This window comes from Sycon ciliatum, chromosome 8 (assembly GCF_964019385.1).
Source record: "Sycon ciliatum chromosome 8, ocSycCili1.1, whole genome shotgun sequence".
NCBI lineage: Eukaryota > Metazoa > Porifera > Calcarea > Leucosolenida > Sycettidae > Sycon > Sycon ciliatum.
Genome location: NC_088650.1, coordinates 30,740,797 through 30,761,779, shown reverse-complemented (window position 1 = coordinate 30,761,779; position 20,983 = coordinate 30,740,797). Strand labels below are relative to the sequence as shown.

The following is a 20,983-nucleotide window of genomic DNA, read 5'->3' as shown; positions in this document are numbered from 1 at the left end:
CTCTGCAATCCTCGGGAAACTAGTATTGCCAAAAGATTGCACAGTGGAATATACATGTACATGTACTGTGTACGTATTCATGATATTGCATACTAAAATTTAGATAGCGACATTTTGTTTTCTCCCGAAGAAGTGTTGTTATCCAATCTCCACTAGCACTGTAGTATTATGGTGGAGATGTACGTGTACGTGATCATGTCACATCGGAGTCATGGTGATTGAGTGATTGACAACAGCACAAGGACATGATCTCTTCAAACTTCCCTCTTGACGTTGTCCAAACCAGGGATCCGGAGTCGTGCTAGTCTGCTAGACCCGTCCACATGAACGTCACACTGGTTTGGTGTGTCCATCCTACGAGTCCGACTGTACGAGCACTGTCTGCATGACTTGTCATGGTCTACCATGGTCTGCCATGGTCTGCCGGGCTAGCGAATCCGGCTAGCTGCATGCAGCCGGTGTCCTGCATGATGATAACGAAGTACGAACCGTAACAAAAGTGTGACATGAAGTAAAATTAGTTGAAGTAACAGTTGAAAGGGAGATCATGTTTTGCCTTGGAAAATATTCAAACGCAAGTCTGCTCCGATAGGGGATTCGCCTCTTTCCTGTAGATCTACTGTCTGTAGAGTGTAGTGTGATGAGCGCGCACGTCCGTGTGATTGAGTGAGGGTTGCCCAGCGAGCGGAATGGAGCGCAGGACAACAGTTGCCTAGGCGAAAGAGTGCATTGGCTAGCGAGGAACCGAGACACCTGAGACGCTGCGTCTGTGAATGTATGCAAGATTCCACGAGAAACTAAGTGAGTAATTAGTTCAACAAGATTCCACCGTGAAGGTGAGTTACGGCGACGCAGACACGAAAGCACCATAATCAACAGAGCCTGTCGCTCAACTTCCCATCTCGAAGAGGCAATAACCGCCGAGTTATGCTTTAGCTCGCGCTATGGTGGTTGTTGGCGATTGGTGCCGCAAAGAGAAGCAGAGGTAAAGCCAATGAGTCGCGTTTGGGTAGTTCTTGTGAATCTGAGCAGATGCTGGACGATGTGTGTTTTGCAGCCGAGTATTGCAAAGCGTAGTGTGTCTTATCTTACCGCGATGCAGAAAAGTTCATTCAAAACTATTCATAATAATAATAATATTTTATTATATGTACTGCTAAAATAGAGAAGACTGACAGTCACGTGTAGGAGCCATGTTGCTGTGGAAAACCTTACTTGGTATTGAATTGATCCAGAATGGCAGAAATACTCCGGCCACATAATATTCCCCGTTTGCATCTTTCCCTCAAACCAGTGAACATAATGTTCACAAAGGCAGAACACGTTGCTCTGTTGTTACTTCGAGTTTCATGGCAACAGGGCCAACAACTGTTGTTCAAAAATATCGATAAAAAATGTCTATGCACAGTTGCTGTTGTCTTTCCAAAGTGCTCAACCCGCAAAATGGAGTCTGCCACCGTGGATTCACAATGGACGGAAACTTTGTAAACTTTGTTCAGCTCTTACTCCGTGGATAAAGGGCAGATCATCAGTTGTTGAACTTGTGTTGCAGGCTCCTCTTCGTGGTTTGACCAACTCTGCTTTGTAATACTATAGATACAGTCAAACAGTGGACAGAAAGGCGCTGTGGTCTGTGGATGCAACCACGGAGCCTTTCTGTCCACTGTACTACATAGATATATTGCTACAACTTGATGCTGTCGGTACTGCTGCTGCTGCTGCTGCAGCCGCCGCTTCTATTGCTAATGTTGCTGCCGCTTCTGTTGCTGCTGATGTTGTTGCTGGTGCTTCTGTTGCTTCTGATACTGCTGCTGCTGCTGCTGCGACTGCCACCACTAGTGTTGCTGTGGCTGTTTTGTTGCTGTTGTGGTGGCTGCTGCTATTGGTCTTCCTGTGAATGTTGTTTCTGTCCCTGTCATTCATCATATGCTTTATAATGTTCTCTCGTTGACATGATGCAGATGGCTTTACCTTTTCCTGTGGCGTGTGTGTTGCACAGATGAAGATCTTGTCATGCTGTTGTTGCTGCTCTGCGGAGAGGGAACGCAGGTAGGTGACCAGTGGAGACATGAAGATTGTCAGTCATGCGGTGTTCTTACTGGTGTTTCGCTAGGCTTCTGCCGCACGCAGTCCCGTAATGGGCCGTATACCAAGCTCACACTCGACGGAGTCACTCACAACACGAAAGACTTTACGGTTGATTAGAAGTAGAACGCCATGTCACGAACCGACTATTTCGTTCTAAAAACTACATGAGCAAAGAAAAACTCTCTGGAAAACAAAAGGCAGCGCAGCCAAACAAAGGTACAGCTAAAAACCTCATGCCGCACGCACAAGAACACAACAACCAAAAAGGCTACACAGTGCCAAGGCTGGCTCAGCGAAACCGACCGCAGCGGAACCTAAATGGTAGCCCGCTGTACAAATTAGATATTACATCAGGCATCAAGGTGCCCCCAAGGGGAGCACATGAAGACAGTAAGATGCCAGGAGATAAAGGTCAAATCACAGAGAACAGACAGCATGACCGCAATGGCAATCAGGAAGAGAAAGCAGATCGCAACTGAACATGACATGAACGTGTAGACTGAACTCCGTGGCATTCTCGCCACGCCATTCTCCCCTTCCTGATGTGTCTACGGAGAGATACATCACCAACACTCGAAGCGGAAAAATGAAAGAAAAACAGAAAAGATTGCCTGAGTTGCTAGTGCTCAAGCAAACAGAAACAAAAAAAAACAAAAAATCTAAAAAAGATGATAGGCAACGGAACAAGAAATGAAAACAACATGAAAGAACATGTGCGAAGCAAGAGAGAAGCAAGAGAGTGAAAAGACATGACCATACTTCAATGGCGATGGTCCAATGCTATTGCTACTCAGTAACTCACTGATATGCTTCCAGCGGGCAGATCTTGCTTATTGGGCGACGTAGCGTGGTGTTCTTCACCTTTACGTCCACGACTCGTACCAGCCCGTCACGTCCTGGGTGAACATCGACAACGCGTCCCAGCTGCCACTGGCCACGTGGTGTGTCTTTGGCGAGTAGGATAACGACATCACCGACTTGCACGTTGTTGTAGGGTTTCTTCCATTTGGCACGACCACTCAGCATGGGCAGCCATTCTTGCATCCATCTTGCCCAGAAATGTCTGACCAGCTCCTGGACTCGTCTCCAGCGTCTCCTCAGGCTAGCTGCTGGGTCATCACCGGGTACATCAATACTGTGACTCGCGTCGCCTAGCAGCAAGTCACTTGGAGAGATAGGAGTACAGTCTCTGGCATCTGAAGATACCGTTGTCAAGGGCCGACTGTTGATCAGGTGTTCTGCTCCAATCGTTGCCGTCACTAACTCCTCATCTGTGATGTCACCTGACTTCAGAATGGCGTACAGTGCTCGTTTGGCAGCCTTCACCATGACCTCAAATGGTCCTCCGAAGTGCGGTGCTGCGGGTGGGTTGAAGTGCCACTGAATTCGTTGACCGTTGGTTGCCTTGATGATCTTCTTCTCGTCCAGTTCACTTCTCAACTCGCGTAGCTCGGTTACTGCACCAACAAAGTTCGTGCCATTGTCAGTGAGCACCTCGTGTGGGGCGCCACGTCGTCCGACCATTCGGAAGAATCAGTTCAGAAAGCTTCCAGTATCAAGACCATACGCTACTTCGATGTGGATAGCGCGTGTGGCAAGACAGGTGAAGATGCACAGCCATCTCTTTGCCTGCGCTCGGCGTCCCTGCTTGGTGTACATCGGTCCTGCAAAGTCGATTCCAACCCTTTCAAACGCACGGGTGCCGGGTTCAATCCGGAGTGTTGGCAGTGGCGCCATGAGCTGCTTAGCAGGCTTGGCCTTTCGGCGTTGGCATTCAGGACATTGACGATCCACTTCCTTGACTGCTTCGCGTGCACCGACAACCCAGAACCGCTTTACTAACTCGTTCAGAACTTGATTGTTGCCGAGTGCGTGATGACCGTTGCCATGGATCCGCGTGATCACAAGCTTAGTCGTTGGATGCGTCCTGGGAAGGATGATCGGTGAGATCGTGTCAGAGGGCAAGAAGTCCGCGTACTGAAGACGACTCCTTGCACGCAGCAAACCACTGTCATCTAACTGTGGATGGAGTGCTGCAATCTTGCTCTGGGAACTCACAGGTTGTCCCTTCTTGATGGCTTTGATCTCATCTCGGAACTCAGACTCTTGCGCTGATTTCACCAGCATCAACTCAGACTCACTCAATTCGTCCACTGTCAATTCACCCAGTTCGCGGCGTTCGTGTGGCGCGCGAGCGTTGTGAAGAAATCTCATCACCCACGCTTGCACACGAATCAAGCGCTCCAAATCAGAGTATCGCTGCGGTTCCAGTCGCCAAACACTGGGCTCCGTTGCGCCTGTGCCCTCATCATCAGTACCCGTCTCAGTGCTGCTCATCAGAACGGTCTCCTTCATGGACTTTGTTTCCTTTGCTTGGGCTGTAGGTAACTGTCGTACTGGCCAGTCATCAGACGGCTTGGCCATGAAGCTAGGACCGGTCCACCACATACTGTCCGGCGTGAGCGATGTTGGGGCGCATCCTCTCGACACAATATCAGCCGGGTTCTCTGCCGTAGGGACATACCGCCATTGATCTGGGCTGCTTGCCTGGTGAATCGTGCTCACTCTGTTGGCAACGAACGTCTTGAACAAGCGACTCCGGCCACGGATCCACCAGATCACGTCCATACTGTCAGTCCAGTAGATGATGTTCTGCGGGTTGATCTGCAACACCTTGGCTACTTCGTTGGCCATTTCGACTCCCAGCACAGCAGCCATCAATTCGAGCCGTGGGATGCTTGTGGCGGTAGTTGGCGAAACTCGTGACTTAGCAGACACAAATACGGTGCTGATCTCGCCGGAGGCGTAGCGGATACGTTGGTAGATGACGGCACCATACGCTAACTCTGATGCGTCGCCAAATACGTGAAGCTCGACATCTTGCGGTGTAGCGCCTGCAATGGCCTGCAAGCAGCGTGGCACTTGAATTGAGCTCAGTGCAAGGAGATCCTGGAACCACTGTCTACAACGTGAGCTCAGTTCGACGGGAAGCACTTCGTCCCAAGTTGCACCGCTAGCCCAGATCTCTTGCATCAGTATCTTGGCACGGATGATCACTGGTGCCAGAAATCCTAGCGGGTCGAAGATCGTCGCGATCTTTCGGAGGATGTTCCTCTTCGTCATCATCATATCGTCAGGTGGTATGACAGCCTGAAAGCTGAACATGTCGCTGTCGCTCAACCAGCTGATCCCTAGAGTCTTAATCTGGGATGGGCCGTCTCCGTTCAGGCTGAGTTGCGTTGCCTGATCTTCTCTGGGTATGTGACCCAACAGCTCCGGAGCATTCGACAGCCACTTCCTCACTGCCATGCCTGCTCCCTTCCATGCTGCTGTCACACTCTTGTACAGGGCCACACCCTCGGCAATCGTAGAGACTGAGTCCATACCGTCGTCCATGTAAGTTGATTCGAGCATCATCTCGGCTGCACGGGCGAATTCTGGATCTAGTGTCTTAGCGTGCTCTCGCGCGACCAGTTGCGCTAAGAACGGGGAGCAGTTCAGACCGAATACCACCCGGTTGAATTCGTACACGTCTGGAGCCGACTGCGAGTCTGTATTCCACAGGAATCTCAGATATGGCCGATCTGATTTTCTGACTTCAACCTGTAGATACATCTCCGTAACATCACAGCCAATGCAGATCGGATGCCGCCGAAACCTGAGCAGAACAGCCGATAGATCCCGTTGTAACTTCGGACCGGTGTGCAGCAGGTCGTTGAGGGCGGTGCCATCATGCTTAGCTGACCCGTCGAACACAATGCGAACTTTCGTCGTACTTTTGTCCAGTCGGACGACCGGGAAGTGTGGAAGGAGCCACGATCCTGCTTCACGTGGGTTTGCATTCACCTTCACCACGTACCCTTTTCTCACGTAACTCTCAATGGTCTCTGCATAGCGCTCTGCAATTTCTGGGACCCGTTTCAGCCTCTTCTGTGTTTGCGCAAGTCTCTTCGCTGCCATGTCGTAATTGTTGGTGGGCCGTGATGCATCTGCCCGCCATGGCATCCCGACACAGTAGCGACCATTGGTGAACGTCATTCGTTTCTTTGTCGCTGTCAGGACGTCCAGGTTTTCCGGTGACATGGGGTGTTCTGGGCTGGTCACTTGCTCAATTTCCCAGAACTGTCGCAAAGTCTTATCCACACTCAGGAGGGTCTCGCTGCTGGCGATGATAGCGCTGCAGCAGTGGTTTGTGCCCCCGCCACGGCTAACCCCTGCTCCGACGCAGGTCCATCCGAGAGGTGTGAGACGCGCGATGGGCTCTCCGGCTGGTCCAGACACTTCATACAACGCACGATGAAGCTCGGCATTGTCGACGCCAATGAGCAGCTCGATCCTTTCAGGGGTGGCCGGTTCCGGAAACGGTATATCAGCCAAGTGCTCATAGCCAATCTTCTTGCTACTCCAGTCCGTTAGCTGCAGACGTCCTGTTACCTGGTTGGGAGTTGTGAGTCCGACTACGGTTGTCCGTGATTGACCGTTAATATTGGCGATATCAAACTCCACTTCCATGGATTTGAAAGTGCTCCGCTTTCCATTCAGCATATTGATAGTCATGTCATGCTGCTCACCACTCATTCCTAGCGCTGTGGCAACGTCTTCGTGGATGAAGGTGTTGGTACTTCCGTCGTCCAGAAGCGCATTGACGACGAGCCGCTTACTACCGGACCTGAGAACGACAGGCACAGTGCGTAAACTGGTGTAGCTCGTCTCGGCTGTTGCATTGCTGCATTGCTGGGGGGACTCCCCTTCCGTTGGAGTCTCATGCGCTGTTGCGACGCCACAGTGTCCTTGTTCAGCCTTGGTGTTTGCTTTGTCATAACTCCTTTCCTTGCCATCGGCTCTCGGCTTCTTCCTGATCTCAAAATCTGATCGTGCCAAGCCGTGTCGTAGACGATGATGATTCCGTTGGCAACCATCGACACCACAAGTGCGAGTTCGAGGACACTTGTCGCCTCTGTGCCCTGTTCCCAGGCAGCGATAGCACAGGCTTAATTCCTTTGCTCTTGTCCACCGTTGGCCTGTGTCGTGTCCTTTGAAGGTGGAGCATTCCCAAATGCCATGGCTCCCGCTGCATTCTGGACAAGTGGCGCGAGAGGATATGAAAGAAGTCTCCTCGTCTCGTGCCGTCTGTCCGTCTGCCAAGTGTGTATGAGCGTTGCGCTGCTGCAACGAGCGATGGCTACTTGGCCGGGATGATGCCGACTTCTGGATACCGTCTACTATCTCTGTTGCCGTAGTCTGGAATTCAGCCTCCAGTGTCACCCATTTCAACAATGATAACACATCCTCGGTTTGCTGGTGCTCGTACAACCAACGTTGGTACTGAGCCACCATCTGCTTCGTCAGCTTGCTCAGGAGACGGGAGAAGAATGTGCCGTTCTGTAGCTCCATGTGGCGACCTGCATCTTTGAGGTTCACTACGGCAATCTCGAGCAAATCTGCAAACTTCTCCAGTGCTTGCGGGTTGTAGCGCTGTATCGGCTGGAATGCTTCCAATGTTTCCAGCTGTATAGCCACCTGACGTCGTTGTCCGCCGAATTTTCTTTCAAGCCGCTCCAGGGATATCCTGTATGCCTCTGCGGTGTAGCCAAGCTGCTCTATTGCTCTGAGTGCCTCACCAGTAACATACTGCCGAAGCTGTAGAAGCTTAAGTTGTGGAGAGACAGGTGCAGCGTCAATGCATGCCATAAAGGCGGCCTTCCAGGTCTCGTACATCCGCACATCTCCGCTGAAGGTCGGAACAGCTACTTTCTTCAGCCTTCCAAAGACATCACTGCTGGGCAACCCAGTGCCGTACACAGGTGCTCTGCTGCTTACTGGTTGAGCTGCAGGCCGGAACGCAGGGGCCTGAAAGTTGAGGCTAGCTCCAGGATGTCCTGGAAAAGATCCAACACTCAACACAGACTTGCCTACATGACCACTGCTTGGGCCTGCAAGTCTGGCATGAATGCTAGCAAGGCTAGATGGCTGACTGGTACTAGATTTGACCAGAGAAACATGGTCCTTCACAGGTACACCTTGTCCAGAACTAGGTATGGGTCTAGTCACACTTGAGCTTGTGACAGGTACATGCTGTGCAGTGGTAGTACAAGACGTGATACTAGACTGTACACTGACACTGTGACTTGAACTGGGGAGGCTGGTGACAGACTCAGTGGTGTGTGCAGGGGGAAGGCTATTCTCCGTTTGATCAGCTCCTTGCTCACCCGGTTTTGGACTGGTGTCGGTCTCTTCAGCTGCTGTGTCCTTGCTGTCATCAGTACTAAAGCCTCTCGGCGTCCTCCGTGACGGTGATCTTTCTAGTAGCAGTCCAGTCCTGCGATCTGTTTCCATTGTCAGCGCACTCAGTTCACTCTGCATTTGTCGTAAACCGACTCGACTAGTTGATCTACTGCCTTGGCGTAGTCCGAATTCATCCACACCCAGTAAAGGAAACGACTCCCCTCGTTCAAACTGGCTCTGTGCTGCTTGAGCCTGTCCATACTGCTTCGCTCTTGCAGTCCACAACTCTACAAACTCGTCGTATCTGTCAATTGCCGTCTGCACATCGCGATCGACTTCCTCCATTTCCTCCAAAGTCCGTATCACGTTCCTTTTATCGTTTACGAATTCATATTTTCTTTTCAGCTCGGAAAGCACTGCTGTTACTGCTTGCTCACAGCAGCGCAGCTCATCGTAAAGGTGTCCTGCACCCACAGCGTCGACCTCATTGTCGCGCATTCCTATCGTCAACCCACGTCGGGTATTCGTTAGATTGCGTTTCAGTTGTATCTTATCACTTTTCAGCTTCATGATCAGGCTCTCCATGCCTTCCGTAGGTTCACCAGAACCAGCGCCATCCTCTCCGGTCGGCTCTGACATCGATGCCGCCGTCGCTGTCTCAGTCTCAGCACTATATTCTCCGCATGCACTACTTTTCTCTCGTTCTTCCTCCATGGTTGGAACTATTTTTGAAATCCAACCTCGTAACTAAATTTCTTCGATCGAAACGTGTATCAACTATCAAACCATCCTCTGCTACCAAAATGGTGTTTCGCTAGGCTTCTGCCGCACGCAGTCCCGTAATGGGCCGTATACCAAGCTCACACTCGACGGAGTCACTCACAACACGAAAGACTTTATGGTTGATTAGAAGTAGAACGCCATGTCACGAACCGACTATTTCGTTCTAAAAACTACATGAGCAAAGAAAAACTCTCTGGAAAACAAAAGGCAGCGCAGCCAAACAAAGGTACAGCTAAAAACCTCATGCCGCACGCACAAGAACACAACAACCAAAAAGGCTACACAGTGCCAAGGCTGGCTCAGCGAAACCGACCGCAGCGGAACCTAAATGGTAGCCCGCTGTACAAATTCGATATTACATCAGGCATCAAGGTGCCCCCAAGGGGAGCACATGAAGACAGTAAGATGCCAGGAGATAAAGGTCAAATCACAGAGAACAGACAGCATGACCGCAATGGCAATCAGGAAGAGAAAGCAGATCGCAACTGAACATGACATGAACGTGTAGACTGAACTCCCGTGGCATTCTCGCCACGCCACTTACCATACTTACATACACACAGTATATTAGTACCAGTGTTGCCAACCGCCCGTATTTGTCCGTATTTTTACGGAAAAAAGAAGTTTTGTCCGCAGTACGGATTTCAATCGGATATCCCGCAAACGATCATGTATATGATCAATTGCTAAAACCTTCGTAACTCCATCGTTTCTTGTGCCAATTCAACAATCGAAGGATCTACGTGGCAGCCAAAACTCCAAGCTGTCCAATGCAACACTCACGGAAGCGTTGCGATATCGGATTCCAGAAATATAGACCAAAGTTATGACCTGGTGAAGTTGAAAATTGTACTGAATTCGTAGGCTTCGCAAGTGAACTCTGTGGCTGGAAAAGTTGTACAGTATCGTTTTTTCTTCCAAATTACACTAAATCAGTCAAATTGTTGACCTGAAAAACGAGTACGGAAAACTCTGAAAAATTCTGCAAAATGGCACTGGGCAGTACGCATGGGGGTAGAGGGCACTTGGTAACACTGTAGTACGGTCAGCAAATGTGCAGGCGGTCCAAAGTCTATTCTGACCATCAGAAGCCGCAGGAACCTATTGGTCATTGGAATACCAGTAGTCTCATCAGTACAGCTGTGACTGTCCTTGTAGCGACCACCTTTCATGTTTACCATTTCCTTTTCTATTCCAGCTGTCCTTGTATAGGCTCACTTCCTGTCGTCTCCTTGCCTCTGTTTCAATCTCATCCAGTCTGGTGCTGTGCTCTCAAGTACTAGTAGATAAAAAAGTCACTGAGTGTAATTCGAAGTAATAGTATGAGAGACTGTGTCTGGCTCTATTGAGGTTGGCATGTGAGGGTGGTGCTCGTTTCCTCTCGATTGTCACCTTAGCCTTCCCTGCTTGTCTGGCACATGGCAGATGTAATGGGATTTCCTTTCTCTACAACGTTGTTATGCTGTGTGGCCATGTCTGCATCCATTGCAGGCGCGTGATTGCTCTGATCGAATTTACTTTCTTCGGGCAGGGCCTTTGAAGGATAATATCAAAACACTGAAGACTTGCATCTCATCCTGCCAATCTGAATGAACTATAGAAACTGTTGACACTTTCCTGCCTATGTACCAAGACAAAGTGTACTGGAAGAGGAGAAAGTTTTCAATATCCTCTAAGCGGGCACCACATTGAACGATCCAAGCCATCACACCCGTTTTTTCTACTTTTCTCTAGCACAAAGAATTTTCGTCTAAAGAGTGAACAAGGCCGGAAGAGTGTGTTGCTCCCTACATGGGAGCTCGCGCTTTTCCTGCCGACTTGAATTCTCACTTGACTGACTCACGACTGCCATCCAGAGCACACGAAAGTCCATCGAACCGTCCACTCGGCAAACCTGCAAGAAATCACCACTCCCTGCTCAATACACAGTGTTTCGGGGAATTCACCCCTCATCAGTTGAGCTTGAGTAGGCTGAGGAAGATTGTGCCTGAAGAGCACCACTTATATAGTGCTCTCCAGGCACAAACATCACCAGGTATACAAACTTACAGAAAGAGTGAATAGCAACTAAATAGAGCGGTTGTCAGTTGACAACCCCCCTTTTATTTTCTCTAGCACAGAGGAGAGAAAGGAATAGTCACTTTAGGTTACGTTTGTGAAGCTGACAATGGATTTGTTCTTGTAAAATTGTTAGGTTTTTTGCTTTATTTGAGATTCAACTCTTACAGTTTGCTTTTGAGCTTTTGTGGATTTGAGGTGATGTTTTCAATTGCCTGTGTGCTGTACATAGGGATATTACGTTCATGGTGATCGGTCTAGACGGAGCTGGCAAAACCAGTGTAGTGCGTTGCTTGTCCAAAGGTAAGAATTCGCAGAGTCAGGTGATGCAATACAGTACAATTTCCCTATCTGGACTCCCAAGATCTGCAGTAGTGTATATTGATCATTCTAGCCCATCTGAGTCCCAAAATGGCTTTCTACAAAACTGCACCGAAAAGATTGATTGGCATGAAAAGTGCTTACTTGTGCGCAGTATACAAGTACATATTAAGTAGGGCTGCAACGGGTAGGGGTTTGGTCGGGTAACGGTTTCGGGTATTTTTATCCGGGTAGCACGGGTACCCTATCGGGTATTTGTTGACACAGCATGTACTGTGAGTGTGCACTTGCACTGCATAGAAAGTGAACAGTAAGCAGGTATCCGTTCTGTTTACATGCACCGTTGCGAAAACACCGTACTCCAACTACCCGATCGGGTTCTCAGGAGAAAATTGCTACCCTACTACCCGATCAAATTACGGGTAGCACGGGTACCCTACTACTCGTTGACACCCCTAATTTTAAGTTTCTGGCAACTCCTAGTTGCGGACTGGTTGCCTTTATAATTGGACCCTTGCCAACCATGCCTTCTTTGGAGTACATCAGAATATTACTCTACACTGTTTCTTGTTGAATATCTGACTTGTCTGTCTGTCTGTCTATCTGTCTGTCTGCCTGTATGTCTGTATGTCTCTGTCTGTCTGTATGTCTCTGTCTGTCTGTCTGTCTTTCTGTCTGTCTGTCTGTCTTTCTGTCTGTCTTTCTGTCTGTCTGTCTATCTGTGAGTATCTGTTTCCCCTTCTCTCTCTCTCTCTCTCTCTCTCTCTCTCTCTCTCTCTCTCTCTCTCTCTCTCTCTCTCTCTCTCTCTCTCTCTCTCTCTCTCTCTCTCTCTCTCTCTCTCTCTCTCTCTCTCGATCTATCTATCTATCTATCTATCTCTCTCTTTCTCTCTCTGGCCTGTACTGTAGATGTTCAATCTGGACCAACTAGGCGGCCTGGTTCAGCTGCAACTAGTCACCACTCGACTCACATGAAGCAAGGCCACTACGATATTACACTGCTGGACATGGCTGGTGCTGTTCGCCTTAGGAGCCTCTGGAAAAACTTCTTCTCTAAGGTAGGCCTTAGGAATGGCATCTTTTTATCAGTGGTTGTTGGAAATATTCTCTTTGCTGATCAGGGCATGCTGCTTGATGCAACCCTGTACTTCAAGTGTCCCCAATTTCAGAGTTGTGGTTGGACTTATCCTCAGCCGGATCGGCTAGAGCGGTATATGAACACACTCCGTTGATACCCAAGCGTGCAGCCTGGGGCAGGTGTTATGAACTATGGCATGGTTGTTGAGTTGTCGAGCAGTGCAGCCACAGAAGCCTTTGCCCTGAGCACAAGGAGCACTTGGTGCCACCAGGAGAAGAGACCGGGATACGAAGAAAACTTCACTTGGGTTGCTTTGTTGCAACCCTCAGCTTTGTGCACTGAACGAAGCACTGCTATGAGCCATCAAACAGCAGAGTGCTGCACTGCTCAGGCCCGTCGCACCGACTTTGGAGGTGGGGCAGCCATGGAAGGGGGGGAGGGCTCAGGGGCCCTCCCCTGGGAAAACTTTTCAAAAATTGAAGCCAATTGCAAGCATTTCCGTGCATTTGGTGCCATTTCAGCGTATCTACAATGAAATACTTTTTGATTCTGCAACAAACCAAGACGACGCTACGATCGGGGACAAGGATTCTTCATTACCCTCCCCCGGGAAAAATTTCAAAAAATTGAAGCCAATCAGTGCAAGCATTTCCAGGCATTTGGTGCCATTTCAGTGTAACTACAATGAAAGACTTTTTGATTCTGCAACAAACCAAGACGACGCTACGATCGGGAACAAGGATTCTTCATTACCCTCCCCCGGGAAAAAATTTCAAAAATTGAAGCCAATTGCAAGCATTTCCAGGCATTTGGTGCCATTTCAATGTAACTGCAATGAAAGACTTTTTGATTCTGCAACAAACCACGATCGGGGACAAGGATTCTTCATTATTCGCCGCGTTTGCGCTGAGCTGGGATCATCGTGCTTTGTTGCAGTGTGCTAAAAATATATAAAAAAAGCCGGCAAAGTGGGGCAGCCTCAGCCGCCCCACCTGTGACGGCCTTGTGCTACTTCGAAGCACCAACGTTGTGCGATGATGACTTAGCTGTCAGTGCGGGAGACTCGGGATTACTACAAAAATAGCTTGCTTGATGCCAAGGGTTTTCTCTCAGTAGCTGCTCTGTGGTATACTCTATATGCCGGTACATGCACTGCACAGGTCCATGGATTGGTCTTCGTCGTTGACAGCAGCAATAGTGAGCGTATGAGCGAGGCACAGCGTGTCCTGGAGACAGTTCTGGCCGACAGCCAGGCTAGAGGAAAACCAATTCTAATGTAAGTAAGGCAGTACTCGTAAGGTTGAGGGAGACGAATGCAGGGTTGCAATTTGTTATGCTGTCTCAAGCATGCCTCTTGCGAAGTGTCTCCATCCCAGGTCAAGAACAATAGGAGCAGAGACATGTCTACATGCATATGTACATGTAGACATGTCACTGCATGCTTGGTTGATAGCCCTATTATGATTATAATGATGCCTGTAGTTGAAAAGTGCTCACTGCTAACCCTTGCTTTCTACAATGCTCATGCTCATAGCCAGTGATGGGGTAGTTGGGTTTCAATCGACTGCCGTCATATTGAGCTTCTACCAACTGTCTGTGTATAGTATGGTGCTGGTTGTTTTTCTTCACATTGTCCTTCTGGCAACTGGCCGTGTATATTCCGTCCTATCCCTACTGTGTCAGGCTGCAAGTGCCCTATAGCAGGGCCTGCTCTAGACATTCAACACAGCCCGGTCAGAGTGTACCTGGCGCTTGCAGGCCAGCCGGGTCAAGCCGAGTCAGATCATCCGGCAGAAAAACAACCAAAAGCCTGCTCAAAACGCAGGAAAACAGAAAGGCGAATTTATCACTGGAAATCGGAAATTTTAGAGAACAAGGCGAACTATCAAAGTCCGCAAACGTTGAAGGTAAACGACATTACGTGAGGGGGGGGGGGGGCACGTGCACCCCCCCCCCCCCCCCCAAATTCCAACCTAGGGCTAGGTTCAGCATGCACATAATGACCATGAATGACATGCACCAGCCATCCAACATACATATATGCGGCTAAAAGGGGGACCAGCTTTGCCCCTGCTTGACATGCGTGTCTACATGGCCGTCTTACCAACACATCGCAGCGTCTATAGATTGTAGAAGTGTGTCACGCAGTGTGCACCTGTGCCATCCCATCCCTTCCAGACTAGCGAATAAACAGGATGCGGATGACCCGCTTGACGAGATTGCGGTCTTCAATCAGCTAGGACTGGAGTTGTTTCAAGCTAGCCACTCACTACGCTGCCAGGTGGTACGTAGAGTGTTGTGTGTGTGTGTGTGTGTGTGTGTGTGTGTGTGTGTGTGTGTGTGTGTGTGTGTGTGTGCGTGTGCGTATGCATGTGCGTGTGTATGTGCGTGTGTGCGTGTGTAGGGTGTGTGTGTGTGTGTGTGTGTGTGTGTGTGTGTGTATGCGTGCGTGTGTGTGTGTGTGCATGTGTGCGTGTGTATGTGCGTGTGTGCGTGTGTAGGGTGCTGTTAGAGGATGTGTATGCATTATGCCATGTACATGACTGTACCGTACAGTCGAACAGTGGGCAGAAAGGCTATAAGGCCATCATTTTTTATATCTATGTTTCGCGTCAGTTCAACTTCCAGAATCATATGCGAGAGGTGGAAAGAAATAAAAAGTTGCAAAATAATAAAAAGGATCATCAGATCAGGTGTATAGCACTGTACATACTACATAGCCTATTGACTATTGTCAATAGCTCGTGCATGGTGTACATTCGAAAGAAAAATCGTACATCGAAGCACAAAATCTGGGTTATCAGCAAGAGTAAATATTCACTTTGGACAGAGGAGGCAACCGTTGGTGCCCATGCTTCGCTGGATTATTGTACTCAGCCTTCAGCAGCGGTGCAAAGAGCTCCGAAGCGACGCATCCTCTCAGCTTGAGGTGATCGTTGCGGTCTGGTGTAAGCTCAGAGAATTCTGCTCGCAGATGCAGAACAAACGATCTATCAACGCTGGCCTCGAGGCCAATTCTGAATCCCAGCTTCGCCGTATGCAACCAGTCCACACTAGCACTGATGACTCGCACGATCGTACACTCACTGTGCATGTTCGATTTTTTTATTTTTTCCCGAAAAAAATCAAAACGTATGCGTGCGGACGACGCGAAACATAGATATAAAAAATGATGGCCTAATATGGTTGTGACCTGGAGTTCAGTTTCGTTTAGCTTACATTTTGAGCAGTATTGACACCCTGGGCGCATCCTTCGTGACTGCACTGTATGTAGTGTAGTACTGATCTGGACTGAAGCCGGTTGCCATGGTTATAGTGACATGCACTCACAATACAAACTGTCCCTAGCCCGTTTGCTCGCAACGATGCTGAACAATCACTCTGTGTGTGTTGTTGTTTTTGTTGTTGTTGTTGTTGTTGTTGTTGTTGTTGTTGTTGTTGTTGTTGTTGTTGTTGTTGTTGTTGTTGTTGTTGTTACCACTGCCTGATGTGCAGGAGTGCTGCACGGCATCATCACCGGAAGTCAAGTCTGTCAACACGGGGTTGAAATCAGGTCAGTGATACATGTTTGACACTACACTATACAACACAGTGTTTGCAGAGCAAAACAACAGCGATACCCGTTCAGGGTGTTCTTACGGCAGGCACTGGTTCTAGTGGTGCCAGGACATGATAGGATGTGTAGTGTTACTGTGCTGATGTTAGGAGCTTGAGATACAACGGTTAATGTGATAGGACTCATGTTGCAGCTCAGCTCTCAGCTCGGAATGATGACGGCGGAAATCATTTACTCTCGTGTGTCACAATGGGTGCATATATTGTCCAGGGGTGTCAGACACACTATGGTCACCGCACCACTTCTCGGCTCTGGTACTCACCGTTTAATGAAATCCGGTCCTTTTTGCTCTAAATTTTTGAATTCTTACACGGGAGGACCCCGGAATGCCATCTGCAATAATGGCTGACCACGCCATCGTAGAAAACATTCCGATGCCCCTGCTTCCAAAAGTAGTTCTTCACAAGACTGGTGAATGGCATCCGTGTCAACATGAATTAATGTTGTCTCCTGCTTATCTCTGCAGGTCTGCAGTGGCTAACACGAGAGGTTAGTCTTCAGTACGGACCACTGACGGCCCGAGTGCAATTGGAGTCTGCACAGCAGGTGAGCTGTAGCTGCATGCATACGTACAGTCATGCCTGCCTGCTATGCACACACTGTAGCCATGATGGCTTTATGCAGAGTGTGAGAGAAGAAATGGGGTTGGGGACTTACCGTGTATATTCCCGATTTAATAAGTCACACCCCGCATTTTCAGGTCTTAGCCAAATTGTTTCAATATACAGTGAAACCTGTCTAAGCCGACCACTCAAGGGACCTTCAACGCGTGGTCTTTGTTACCAGGTGGTCTCCTTGCCCAGGGTCATTAGACTGGAAATAGCATCTCTTGGTCCTGGTTTCAGTGGTTCTTTAGGACAGGTGGTCGCCTTATCCAAGTGGTCGCCTTGACAGGGGTTTTACTGTTATCACACCAGTAACATGTCACGCTCAATGATAACTCACATCCCCTTCTTCGCTTTTGAAATTTGGTGAGAAAATGTGTGCGCCTTGTATTCGAGGAAATGCGCCGGTTCACATAATCCCACTGAGAAATCTGTGTAGGCTTGATTCAGCGGGCTGAGTCATGAATGTTTTCCATGCAGAACCAGGACCGGCAGAAGTAGTTTCTTGATTGGTCTGACCATACCCTAGCCATTCATACCGTATTATCTCTAATATAAGCACAGTCTCCAATAATAGCACGTCTCCAATAATAGAACACCTTGGGGCGACATTCAAAAAATAAAGTGCTCAGTCTCCATTATAAGCACACTGTGTAAATTCGGAACAAAAAATGGAACAGTCTCCAATAAAGGAACGTCTCCATTAATAGCACGGGGCGGAGGTACATCGAAAAAATAAAGGACCGTGCTTATATTAGAGATAATACGGTACTTGTGTATGATATGGGGGTATACATGTATACTGGTATGCACCACCTCTCAGCAGTACACACACGTTGCTGTCTAAAATGTTGGTCCGGCCATGGCCTGGCCAACCGGACCGGTTCCGCCGAGCCTGAGAGAGTTTCTCTGATCCAGCTTGCTTGCCCTTACCCCGGCCCTGTGCTCGGCTCTGTGCTCTCCATGACAGGAGGCCGCTGAGCAACGTCAGAAGAGAGAACGACTCAACAAAATGCACTCGGTGCGTACAGAACGGTAAGTGGACCGAGCACTGCAGCACATGCAGGATGGGCAGAGACAGCCTTGTAAGAATGTGCAGCACATGCAGGATAGGCAGGGACAGCATTGTAAGAATGTGCAGCACATGCAGGATAGGCAGGGACAGCATTGTAAGAATGTGCAGCACATGCAGGATAGGCAGGGACAGCATTGTAAGAATGTGCTGCACATGCAGGATAGGCAGGGAAAGCATTGTAAGAATGTGCTGCACATGCAGGATGGGCAGGGACAGCATTGTAAGAATGTGCAGCACATGCAGGATAGGCAGGGGCAGCATTGTAAGAATGTGCAGCATATGTATGTCACCATGGGACTGGTGAAGATAAGAATATCCCGGCAGCCGCCGTAACATGCAGTGTAGCCTTATTGCGTGCATAGTATCATAATTATCGAATGACATACACATGATTGTACCTATTGAGTGGAATTACTTGGGTGCTGTGGAGCGAGGAAATAGAAATATCTTCAATGCAGCATGAGCACTGCCCACGCTTACATGAGCCCTACAGTACAGCCATGGTCTCGTGTAATGGAGGAGTGTTTCTGCATGCCCTGGTCTACACTGCTTATCTGTAGAGTGTCCGTTGCGGAGGAGTCGGCGGTGTCTGAGGTGCTCGCAATGGCGCCGGCAACCACACTGAGCGCACCACAACCACGGCGGGTAAGGGTGTGTGAGTACGAATGTCTTCTAACTGCAGGGTGTTTCTTTCTTTCTTTTTTATAAAGCCCTTGCTAAACCGCTTGCTGATATTAATCTTGAAGATGCAATCTTGCTCGCAACAGCACGTACGCTCCAGTGTGATGCAATACACAATGCCCTTGCAGGTAATCAGCACGAGCCAGGAGCACTGAGAAGTCGATCCAGCTGTACACTGTCCACTGTCTGCTACTGGAAGACGGAAGAGCCGGGCTGATCTGATAGAATTGGCATGAAGATGTGTGGACGGGACCAATGACCATTGACCTACTACACTGAGTACAGCATGTGCTATGCATTCAGCCTGCCGTCCTGTAATGCAGCTACTTTCCATCACATAGGGATGTGTGGATATACAAGTGCACCTCAGTGCTGGACCATGACACTCAATCAGGCAGCTTACTGAGTACATGCAAGTGAAGTTGAAGTAGTACAGTTCACAGCAACTACCGTATATTCTCTATTATAAGCACAGGTCTCCATTACTAGCACAGTCTCTAATACTAGCACACTGTGAGTACCTTTCGAAACATTATAAGCACAGTCTCTATTACTAGCACGGTCTTTGTGAAAATCAATGCTGCATGCATAATATCTAGCATGTATTTCTTCTTGCTCTGTATGGATGTATTGGTTGAAAAAATATAAGCACGGTCTCCAATATAAGCGCGGTCTCCAATATAAGCACGGGGTAGAGGGGTGTTGAAAAAATATAAGCACGGCGCTTATAATAGAGAATATACGGTATGTTGCTTTCCTGCGATGCCAGGGGCTTGATACGTTCCGGGCTCAACATGCGAGTGGATTCAATACACCCGCCCATGATGGCTGTGCTCTGTCGCTCTGTAAGTTCTCTCTGTCTGTATGTCTGTCTGTCTGTCTGTCTGTCTGTCTGTCTCTCTCTCTCTCTCTCTCTCTCTCTCTTTCTCTCTCTCTTTCTCTTTCTCTTTCTCTCTCTCTCCCTCTCTCTCTCTCCCTCTCTCTACTGAATGCAGCGGCACAGTGAGGATACCGTAAGAAACACGTCCGCAAACACCACGGCAGAGGCTCAGCCTAGCACCAGTGCCGTCCCCGGGGCCCCCGTTCTAGGCTCGAAAAGAGAGTCCACACAGAGTCTGCAGCTACCGGAGGCGGAAAGTCCAAGATCGGAGGATGCTTCGTCGGGGCAGTCATCACCACCAGTTAAATTCCCTGTGACACTTGCCCCGGCAGACCCCATATCTGGCTCTGGTATGTCTGACTCGCATCTGGCACCATCACCGGAGAAGTCTCGCAGCTACAAGCGGCGCTCAAAGGGTGCCGTGGAACCCATCATGGCCCCCCAGGTGCTCATGCCCATACCGCACCACCGAGTCAATGTAAGTCTCTTCTCCAGCCCCGTGGACACATCACTGCCCCGTGGTGACCCGTGCATGGTTGCAGCTAACCGGGGACTGCCACACGCCACCGCCGAGACCCGCTCAGAACTCGACCTGCATGGCTCGGCTCATCCACAGTTTGTGCCAGATGAGGCCGGGGGCTCTTTCGCACAGACCCAGGCTAACTCAAGCGCCAGCAAGGCTGGGAGAATACGACTGGAGCCGATAAGGACTAAGCGCAAACAACAGTCGTTCACTGCCGCCAATCAGAGCAATTCCGCACAAGCTCTCTTTACACCGCGGAGAGTGAGTCCGCCATCAACGAAGGGCCAGTGAACGAGTTGATGAGTGATATGGGTAGGGAGTACAGGCTGTATGTGGCGGTGTTTGGACAATGCCACATCTCTCCACGGGCTGTGTATGGTGTGCTGGGACAATGCTACATGGCACCACTCTCCATCGACTCCAACTCACTGCATACATGCACTACTGCACCGATGCTCTTTTCCCTGTCTGACGAACAGCCGATGGGGACCATGCTCAGCATGCAGTACTGTGCCTGTGTTTTGCGTGGACTGGCTGCGCCAAAACTCGGCGATAAAGCTGTATTGGAGGACCGCCGTCTCAGCTTTGAGTTGCCGTGACAATGCCGGCAGCGCTTACATCAACATTGGATTCACTACTGGCAGACGAACAGCTAACAATTCAACTTAACAACAGGACCCGATGACCCGATGACAATGACACCCTTGAGCTCAACTAGATGAATGGACCCCATGGCTATAATTATAACTTTAAATGTAGTATTTGAATCCGCTACGATAATAATTCTCTTGATTACCGGTATCCCTATTTCATTTTAATAACGCTCAGCTACATACACACTCCTGAGCATCCAGCAGAGTGGGAACTGAAAACAGCTCCATCGGCCACTCTCTTTGGACTGCACTGATTTATAAAACCATTGAATGATCGTCTGCTACACATCTCATGCAACTCATGCATGTGCTGAGAAAATCTCTTGACGTTTATTTGACACATACCGCACATGTTCAGGTTACAAGAAGAATCCATTGATACAGATTTGTGGATTAC

At 49.1% G+C, this 20,983-nt stretch overlaps 1 protein-coding gene across 1 annotated transcript; it reads left to right on the top strand.

Moving 5' to 3' along the window:
* The first annotated feature begins 513 nt into the window (after window positions 1-513).
* On the top strand, window positions 514-20,971 carry LOC135822699 (uncharacterized). Its single transcript, XM_065335520.1, has 11 exons — window positions 514-985; window positions 2,000-2,049; window positions 11,387-11,457; window positions 12,385-12,533; window positions 13,714-13,829; window positions 14,732-14,837; window positions 16,049-16,106; window positions 16,636-16,715; window positions 17,745-17,809; window positions 18,410-18,494; window positions 19,526-20,971. The coding sequence occupies exons 2-11, from the start codon at window positions 2,000-2,002 to the stop codon at window positions 20,222-20,224; spliced, it is 1,479 nt and encodes a 492-aa protein (XP_065191592.1). The 5' UTR covers window positions 514-985; the 3' UTR covers window positions 20,225-20,971.
* Window positions 20,972-20,983: the final 12 nt, after the last annotated feature.

Bases quoted from the DNA above. Each gene is read 5' to 3' on its own strand.
- LOC135822699 (XM_065335520.1), top strand. From the start codon at position 2,000: ATGAAGATCTTGTCATGCTGTTGTTGCTGCTCTGCGGAGAGGGAACGC. The intron at 13,830-14,731 runs GTAAGTAAGGCA...CATCCCTTCCAG, and splicing joins AGAGGAAAACCAATTCTAAT to ACTAGCGAATAAACAGGATG. The intron at 16,716-17,744 runs GTGAGCTGTAGC...TCTCCATGACAG, and splicing joins AATTGGAGTCTGCACAGCAG to GAGGCCGCTGAGCAACGTCA.